The sequence below is a fragment of the Balearica regulorum genome, chromosome 1 (assembly GCF_011004875.1).
Source record: "Balearica regulorum gibbericeps isolate bBalReg1 chromosome 1, bBalReg1.pri, whole genome shotgun sequence".
In the NCBI taxonomy this organism is placed as follows: Eukaryota; Metazoa; Chordata; class Aves; order Gruiformes; family Gruidae; genus Balearica; species Balearica regulorum.
Genome location: NC_046184.1, coordinates 1,665,641 through 1,674,867, shown reverse-complemented (window position 1 = coordinate 1,674,867; position 9,227 = coordinate 1,665,641). Strand labels below are relative to the sequence as shown.

The 9,227-nt window shown below is 56.1% G+C and overlaps 1 protein-coding gene across 1 annotated transcript; it reads left to right on the top strand.

Moving 5' to 3' along the window:
* Positions 1–176: 176 nt before the first annotated feature.
* Positions 177–9,202, top strand: ZC3HC1 (zinc finger C3HC-type containing 1). Its single transcript, XM_075751335.1, has 10 exons — positions 177–317; positions 1,280–1,391; positions 1,575–1,725; positions 3,499–3,582; positions 4,143–4,270; positions 5,575–5,732; positions 6,560–6,785; positions 7,256–7,462; positions 7,672–7,881; positions 8,720–9,202. The coding sequence occupies exons 1-10, from the start codon at positions 196–198 to the stop codon at positions 8,786–8,788; spliced, it is 1,467 nt and encodes a 488-aa protein (XP_075607450.1). The 5' UTR covers positions 177–195; the 3' UTR covers positions 8,789–9,202.
* Positions 9,203–9,227: the final 25 nt, after the last annotated feature.

Below are 9,227 nucleotides of genomic sequence, written 5' to 3'. Positions count from 1 at the left end.
GCGGGGTTCAGGGAGAGACGCGGAGTCCCGCAGTGGAGGTGGCAGAGGCAGCGTACCTCTAACCCTCCGTGGGGACGAGGAAGCTGCGCGGGAGTTGAGTGGGGTCATGATCAACCCCACGGAGGGCCGGAACCATCCTACGCGGTCGCGTTTCCCTTCCCCCCCTCCCCGGGCCGTGACGAGTGAGGGACCAAGATGGCGGCGCCCAGCCCCGGGGCAGCGGGGGGGGCCTGGGGGAGGCCGCCCGCCGTTACCCCCCAGCAGATCCGCGACCTCATCGATGGTGGCATCGCCCCCGAGGGCGCCAGCCCCGACGGGTGAGGGGAAGCGGCGGGGGGGGGGGCCCCGCTGGCCCCGGGCCTGAGAGGGGCGGCCCGACCGTGTGGCACCGGCGGGGGGAAGGGGGGATGTGAGGAGCCCTCGAAGTTATTGGGGAGGGGGGGCACTGGGAGACGCTGAGGGACCCTGGGAGATGACAGGGGATGTTTGGGGGGTGCTGGAGAGCGCTGGAAGGTATTGGGAGTTATGGAGGAAGGCTACTGGGAAAAGGGGGTGCTGGGGTGTGCTGGGAGGGACTGGAAAGCACTGGGAGGGCAGGGGCGGGTAAGTGACCTGTGGCGTTCTGGTGTCCCCGCAGCCTGAGCGAGCTGAGCTGGCCACGTACTGGGGCTCTGTCCCAAAAAGCGTGGGGTCACACCCCAGAGGGGCACTGAGAGTCACAGGAGTTACTGGTGGGCAATGGGGAGCCTGGAAGGCACTGGGAGCGCTGGGCGGCTGAGCTCTGGGGGTATCTGGCTAAAGCCAAGCGACTGCGGTCGCCCTCGGAGGCACGGTACATCCTTGACCAAACCAACCCCAGATTTTGGGTTGCGGAGGGGTGTTGGGGGGAGGCTGAAGGGCCGCGGGTGCCAGTGCTGGGAGCCGGTGTTCCAGGTACTGGGAGCTCAGGTGTCTCCCTGACTTCAGAGATGTGTCGTGATCGTCGGTCTGGTTTCAGTGGGCTCAGAAAATAAGCTTGTCACATCAAATCCCTATCTGCCGTTGCTTTTGGTCACCGTGAATTGTTTAATGCACACTTTTGCTTGTTGCATTCTGGCCTTTTAATTGGTTTATTAGTAAAGGCATTAAAATCAGGGGTTTGGGAGCTCTGGAGAAAGGGTTCTTGTAAGGGTAAGCCTGAAGGATGAGAGGGTAGATAGTGGTCTGTGCATTCTTTAATTAATGAAATCTTTCCAGGGAAGCGCAGATGCTTCACTTGCTGACTTGCTGTTCCTTTTAGGAAGGACAAATCTGACTGGTCAGAATCAGCTAATGGATCTTCGCAAATGGATGCTCTCTCCTTGGAGTCTGCCAGCAAGGAAGCTTATTTCAGCAGAGTAGAAACATTCACCATATCCTTTCTGATGCTGAGCTTCCATCCGTCCCCCACCTTGCTTTGCTGTCACCCTTCCCATGGCTTCCCCGCAGGCTCCATCTTCTCGGAAGTTTTTCTTCTTCTTTGGCCAAATAAACCCTGGCCAAAGCTTTGCCTGGTTAACTCATAACTTGTTGAGTTTTATCCTTAACGCGAGCACCCGCTGAAGTGGGCGGGCAAACCCCACGAGCTGTCTCCTCTGGTTTGCGCCAAGTACGGCTGGACCAATGTGGAGTGCGACATGCTGAAGTGTTCCAGCTGCCAGGCCTTCCTCTGCGTCAGCCTGCAGCTCGCGTTTGACTTCAACAAGTGTACGTATGCTGGCATTCTGCGAGTACAGGGGTGGGCTGTAGGGTTTTGGGGGGTGCGTGTGCGTAAACGACTCCTGTAGTCTTGTCCTGGGTGGTGCTGGGTGTTCGATGTCTCTGAAAATAAAGTGCAAGTTGAATAAATTTCCTTTAGTTTGGGAGAACGTGGTGAAACTTCCTGCTTCTGTTGTCAGGGATGGGTTAGAATTGAATAGTTCCAGCTGAGAGGGATCTATGATGATTATCTAGTCCAACTGCCCGACCACTTTGGGGCTGACCAAAAGTTAAAGCCTAAAAGTTAAGGCCATTGTCAGTCTTTAAGAGACATTTGGACAGGGATGGGGCATCAGCCACTTCTTGAGGAAGCCTGTTCCAGTGTTTGACCACCCTCTTGGTAACGAAATGTTCCCTGATATGAAATCTGAACCTCCCCTGATGCAGCTTTGAGCCATTCCCGTGTGTCCTGTCACAGGATCCCAGGGAGAAGAGCTCAGCACGTCCCTCTCCACACCCCCTCAGGAAGCTGCAGGGAGCAATGAGGTGCCCCCTCAGCCTCCTCTTCTCCAAACCACACAAACCTCAAGTCCTCAGCCGCTCCTCACAGGACATTCCTTCCAGCCCTTCCTCCAGCTTTGTTGTCCTCCTCGGGATGCATTCAAGTCTCTCTTTTAAATCTTGTTTCCTGATTGCTCAGTCTGCCGCCCTGATCTTCCACTAAACTTCTAACGTGGGCTGTTGGTGGCTGCTGATCACCAACTCAGTCTGTACATTGTGTAATTTAATTAACTCCGCTGCCCTCTTTAAATTACTCAGACTACAGCAGTAAAGCTCCCCCGTCCTGTTGCCCTCACCAAGCTCCCAACCCAGCACCAGTTTCCTTCCCCTGCCCGCAGAACATCGCCCGCTCCTGGCGCTGTGAGGTGCAGGCAGGGAGCAGTAACAGCTCTCGTCTCTCCCTCTTTGGACAACATGGGGCTGAGAGTGTGGCAGGAACACTGGTGTCATCTCCGCTTCTCAATTTTCCTGACCACAAGTGCCTGCTCCTGTTATCTGGAAGGTAGCAGAGAGTGCAGCCCTGATGTCTGACAAATGCAGCGTGGGCTATGTGTAATGGGGAGCTCTGAACATTGACATCCGCTGTTTGTTCAGACTATCTTTTTTTAAAATAAACCTTGGCCTAATTATTCTATTGGTAATTGCAGTGGTTTAGGAAAATCTAAAATAATCAGAGGTTGGAAGAAGGGCTTGAAAAATAATTTGAAAAATAAGTGATTTGGTTCTGAAAGGTGTGAATAAGTTAAATTAAGTATCAGATTTTTTTTAATTTTTTTTTTTTTTTGTGGGGAGGGAAGCTTGATTTCCCGACATGGCTGTGATTTGGCTCCTACAGTCAGGGTGGAGGGGTCAGGCGAGTTACCTCAGGACTGGCAGCAGCCCAGGAGGTAAAACTGGCAAGAGCAGGCAGTCCCTGTGTCTGTGGTTGGTTTGAGCTGTGTTTTCACTGCACTGCCTTCGCTGCTGCAGGATCCGCTGCTCCGTGGTTGCCCGCAGGGAGGCTGGAGGTGCGGCAGCTCCTTTTGGTGGGGAGGGAGATGAATCTGAGGTGAGAGCTTCAGGCTCTGCAGCCTCGGGTGGCATCTGTCACCCGAGCCATGCTGAACAGGAGGAGCAGGGAAGCCCTTGTAGCCTGCTGCCTTCCTCTCCTGGTTTGGTTTTCCCAACCATTCCTCGAGGAGGTAACTCCACAGGGGAGTAGAAATGAGCTTTGCCTTGCAGATAAGGAGCACTGCGTGGAGCTGAAGAAGGCGTTGTGCACCGCTCATGAGAAATTCTGCTTCTGGCCTGACAGCCCCTGCCCAGGTTGGTGTCTCAGAGCCCAGCTAGTGCACATGTCTACCATTATTCCCTTTTTTCCTCCCTTTATGTCGCTGCTTTTGTCTCCCATTGTAGGAATTATGGTTTCTTTTCACATTCTCAAAGCAGGCAGTGTCATTGTAGTCCTCTCTTTCCCTCATGGGGATGATGAAGCACACAGTGGCAAAGCAACGTCTCTGAGCAGCCTCAGCAGATAAACAGCTGAGCAGTGCCTGGAGCCCCAGGCTGGGTTGTCCCCAGCCTCTCTTGATCTTTGAGTGCCTCTAGGGCAGTTAAAATGTTTTTTGGGTTGTAACTGGGAGAGAACAGGCAGGCTGGATGACACAGAATGCTCAAAGGGTGATAGATTTCATCTTCAGAGCTGCACTGCACCCCGGGGAAGGGTGGTTGCAAAGGAAAAAAGACTGTGCTTAGCTTTTCTTCCAGAAGCCAGGAGACTGTTAAGGGGAGACCTTGACTGGACTCATGCCCTCTTCCCTGTGGGGTAAGGAGAGGGTGGGAATGCTGGTAGCACAGCTCAGACCGCCCGCGTTTGCTTTCACCAGATCGCTTTGCCATGTTGCTGGTGGACGAGCCCAGAGCCCTTCTCCAGGATTTCCTGGACCGCTTTCAAAGCCTGTGTCAGCTGGAGCTGCAGCTGCCTTCCCTCAGACCAGAAGACGTGAAAAACATGGTGAGTTCCCATCTGCCCTCGAGATTGGGTGCGTTCAAGTCCCCAGCGACGATGCCAGGCATGCCTGTGCCAACCCTGACTGAAACAGTTGTGAGATTCAAACTGGAGACTCCAGCTTGCCGGGTAGAGGCAAAGCTGAGCCCTGGTGGCGTTTGTGAGCGGTCCGACATTGCCTTGGCTTTCTCCTTGGACATTCCCTGCTTGGTGGTTTCACCTGGTATTTTCGGAAGCACGTAAAAAGGGGTTTGGAAAGGCTTGTCTTGACCAACGCAGGCGCAGCTGTCACAACGATGTTGCCAGTGGGAAGTGGGCTGTAGTGTCCGGTTCCCACTCCGCACCTTTCCTGGCATGTGTTGTGTTTTCTGGTGCCTGGCAGTAGTGATTTGGGGGTCCCACAGGCTCCTTTGGGAGCCCTCCCTGGTAGCTCCCACCCCTGTTACCTCCGAGCACTCCATGAGATGCAGCAGCCTGCGGATCCCCCCCCTCTGAGTGGTCGGGATCCCACTGGAGACAGTCATTGCTCTAGGTGGGAACGGGAATTTAGGGTGCCAGAGGCTCCCCCAGAGCAGAGGTGTGGGCAGAGGCCTGTGAAGGTGGGGAAGGTCTCTCGTGCAAGGCAGTCGCGTGAGGAGGCTCAGCAGGCAGGAGGCAAGAGCGGGAGCTGCGGCACAAGAGGCTGGAGCGTAGCCACAGCCAGGAGCAAGCGTGGGATTGTCTCCTCGTAGGGACCTGGCCAGGCCCTGCTCTACTCCAGCCAAGTCTGGCTTGTTGGCCACTCGCTCACCAGGAAACAGATGGCTCTCGGCAGCGAGAAGCCGTATGGGAACCGAGGAACTCTTCAGCCATTCAGCAGAAATCGCAGAGGTGTTTTACGGTTGCCACCATGGGCTGGCTGAGCCATGAAACCCAACAGAGCCCCCCCCCGAGAAGAGACAGCATAAAGCCGATGGACATATTGTATCTTCACGTCTAACTCCCCATCTTGTCCCGCTAGCAGCAAGGTCTGGAGCTCAACTGACAGCCTTCGGGGACTCTTGTTTCTCGCTGTGCCTCAGCAACGGCCCCAGAAGCGCTCGCAGTGTGCCTGGGCACAGGCAAACGCAGCCCCTCCTGCTTCCCTGGGATCAGAGGGACGGGTGTTCAGACTCATGTGGAGCTGCGACCTGCTCTGCTGTTAACTCGTGCTAGCTCACGCACCCAGTCCTTTTGGGGAGTGAAAAAGGGATTTTTCTTCATGTGGGATGTGGTTTGTGAGTAGAAGCGGTGTATTTTATCAGGCTCTGCTGCCTTTCTCTGCCCTGCAGTCCCTGACAGAGGAGAAGATCAGCCTCCTTCTCCAGCTGATCGCGGAGGAACTGGAGCACAAAACGGAGGGAGAGAAACCGCCGATGAAGTTTGCCACGGAAATCCTGCAAGTGCACGTTCCTGCCTGCATCCTTGCTCTGTGCGGCTGGACCTGCAGGTGGGTAGTGGCGTAGGACTGATACCAAAGTGTCCGCTGCGCTTTGTGGTTGTGGTGAAACCTCTCAGAGGCTGGAGGAATGTGGATGTCCCTTGTGAAATGTTCAGTATCCCCTATTTCACTATTTTATTATCTCCAGCCGTTAAAATTGACAGGCTTCCAGAAACACCAGTGCAAAGCTACCTAATGTAAAATAGATATCTCCCTGAGATGGCAAAGTGTCTGAAACTCAGCTCATTGCTGATTTAGATGTTGAAGTCGATCCCTGAAATGTCATCCTCGGTAACGCTTTCCTTGCTCGTCAGGCCTGCGGGAAGGGAGGGAAGGTTTGCGACCTGAAGGTTTGCGGCTTCCCAAAGTGCGTGCTGGGAGCAGAACAGCCACGCTGTTTGTGCCTGAGGCAGCTTGCCGAAGGTGAAGTGATCTCTTACGGTACGGGCTGGAAAAGGGCTTACGGTGAGGAAGAGCAGAGCTGCCGCTGTGGCTGGACAGTTCGGGGCCTGACGATGGCGACGCTCTCGGCTCATAAGCCTTAACTGAGTGTGCTCCTGCTTCGTGGCAAGCGAAAATGTAACCGAGCCAGTTTAAATCAACCCTATAAATGGGGGTTAATGGATTTGTTTTACTTCTTAGCACACAAAGGTATAAAACCAGTAAGTTTGTGCCTCAGCCCAGGGGTACTGATGTCTTGAAACATGCTGACTCAGGTACCTGTGACTGTTCCTCTACTCTGCCAAATACCTGCATCTGTTCTGAAAGCTGCAGTTTTGGGGAAGGGCCCAGACTCATCCTTGACCTTCCCTCATGATTTGGCTCTGTCCCCGCAGCACTGCGTCTGGCTCCGTGCACCTCTCGGTGATCACCTGCTCCCGCTGCATGAGGAAGGTGGGACTGTGGGGCTTTCACCAGCTGGAGTCTGCGGGGCCGGAGCTGGACTCCTGTGGCCCGAGCAGCACACCTCCAGCACCCGCTGAGCGCTTACCGCTCGTGTCCACATCTCCACGCAGGATGCTCACGCGGAGCCAAGACAGTCTCCCTCCGGGCTCTGAGCAGGTATGGCCCAGCTCAGCTGGCCTGAGATGATACAGGGGCACAGAGGGGTCTGAGACTGATGTAGTTTGGGTGTCCACTGCCTTTTCGCTTGAAAGAGCCTCATTTGGGTGCTGTGTCTGTAGGCAATGTCCAACAGAAGTGGGTTGCTGCTGCCTTTGCCCCTTGCAGCTCTCTGTCCTCCCCTCCCTCAGCTGTCCTGTAGGAAGACACAAAAAGGGCCTTTCCAGCCAATATCCTGGGGCTTGTCTAACTCAGTGCTCCACATCAGCGGCTGCCTTCACCCATGTCCAGCTAAACGCATCTGAGATGTTTCTGGTGTGAAGGGAAGGTGGCGTGTCTCCTGCCAAGATGGCTGAGAAGGCTGTGGTCTCTTGTTTGAGCTGGGCAGGACCCCCCTGTCCCCTTCAGGCAGAGGACATGCTGGTGACCAGAGGAGCTCTATTAATTCCTTGCTCTTTCCCCGCTGGCAGCACGAGAAGAGCCTGTCCCCGGCCCTCTCTCATCCGCGGGGTTGGGACTCTCCCATCCCCATGGAGCGGGCTGAGTTGGAGGTGGCCAGCCCCACTCTGAGGAGCCGTCCCGTCACCCGTAGCATGGGGCAGGGGGACAACGTGGAGGTGCCATCCAGTCCTCTCCGCAGAGCCAAGCGGACGCGGCTCTGCTCTTCCAGCAGCTCGGTGAGTGATCTGGATGCAGGCGCAGGGAGAGCCTGGGTGGGGAGGAGAGGGATCCGGGCAGGATGCTCCTGATCCAGGGACTAGTCTTGTCCCTGTAGCCAGCTCAGGGCCAGTGTTTAGGCACGGAGAGGGTTTTATCATGTCACTGGAGTCTGTTTTAAACCATGCTGTCACTCTCCTCCTTCACTGTCACCTCCTCCCCTACCCAGGACACTTCTTTGAGGAGCTTCTTTGACCCCAGCTCTCAGCACCGTGACTGGTGTCCCTGGGTCAACGCAGTGGAGGGAGGGGAAGCCTCGGAGGATACCGCGACCCAGACAGAGAAGGAGCCTGCGAAGGCAGAGCCAGGCTGGCGAGTGGTACTGAACACGCTCCTCGCCACCAGAAAGTGCGACAGAGTGCCTGAGACAGAGCCTGTGGTGAGCCCGCGGGATCCCCAACCCCAAAACCGATTGTTTAACCACCACTTGCTCCAGCTTTGCCCATGACTGAAAGCCTTTGGGCAGAATCTGGGGTAGATGGGCTTTGTTCGGGCTAAATGCAAACCCAGCTGGGTGGCAAGGACCAAGCGTGCGTCTGCAGAGTCTCAGCTTCCCCTCCACCTGCGCTGGCAGCCTCTCGGCCGTGTCTCATCCATTACAACGATGGGGCTGCTATAAATAACAGCCTTTCCCGAGCGGCTCAGCGCTGCCTGAGATCCAGTTTCATTTCATGTCCCGATAGAGAGCTCCCAGCCCTCTCTGTAGACATCCTGACCACCGGCTCCTGTGGCCACCGGCCCCAGGCTGTTGGACCAGTGGGTTTGCTGAGCCAGAGGAGCAGAGCTGAGGCCGCGGCCTCCCTCCCCGAGTGGCTGTGGAGCAGCCGGTACCTGCCGCTGCCTCCTTGGACCCATGGGCCCCATTATCCACTTGGATTTCTCCTGCTGGAGAATTTTCCCCCTTGCTTTGCTGAGCTGCAGGGACTGGTGGAGCCGTCCCGCTTCAGCATTTGTCTTGGGGACTTCATGTAAGTTGTGTCCCCAACAGGCTGGTCCCTTCTGGCTGTGCCACGTGCTGGGAAAGCGCCAGCTGGTCCTGAAATAGGGCTAACGAAGAAGAGGAGCAAATTGATGTCCTGGCAGCCGATTAGGATATTTCAGATGGGGTTTTTTGCTGCAGTTTCTCCTCGGGTGCTTCATAGCCAGGTCGATGGCAGTTGCAAGTCCTGCTGCGGTGCCTTAACCTCTGGTTGTCGCTTTGCTCCCCTCTATCGCAGAGTCTCTCGGTGAAGTCCTGCAAGGTGTTCCGTATTTTCCGGCAGTGGGAGTGCATGAATTCCTCCTGAACGGGCCGCTGCCTCTGGGAACCGCCACCTGGCTGGCAGCACAAGAGGGGCATCGCGTCAGTCCAGAAGAGATCCGCTTCGCAGTTGCTCCCACGGCAGCTCCGTGCGCTGGGGAGGGGATACCCAAGGGGGCTCTGGGTCAAACGCGGCCCCCAGCGGCCGCTGGGACCCTCTCCTCCCTGACGGCCTTCCTTGAAGCCCCCCACCTTCACAATTTGCTGCCGTAGCCCTTGGCCCCAAGCGCTTCGACAGCCCCGTCCGGAGCCGGGACGTGCCGTGGGCGCGCGGGGCGATTGAGATGCGGTCACCTCGTGAGGGTGACCATCTTGGCCAGCTGTGAGCTGCCACCAGCGGCACGGGGAAGCGAGGCCAGGTGGGAATAAACATTTCACTTTTGTGTTGGGTTTTTTTTTTTTCTTACTGCTGGTGTGGCGCTTCT

Excerpts from the sequence above, each read along its gene's own strand:
- ZC3HC1 (XM_075751335.1), top strand. The coding sequence starts at position 196 with ATGGCGGCGCCCAGCCCCGGGGCAGCGGGGGGGGCCTGGGGGAGGCCG. Across the intron at positions 318-1,279 it reads GAGGGCGCCAGCCCCGACGG|GAAGGACAAATCTGACTGGT; the intron begins GTGAGGGGAAGC and ends TGTTCCTTTTAG. Across the intron at positions 1,726-3,498 it reads CGCGTTTGACTTCAACAAGT|ATAAGGAGCACTGCGTGGAG; the intron begins GTACGTATGCTG and ends TTTGCCTTGCAG.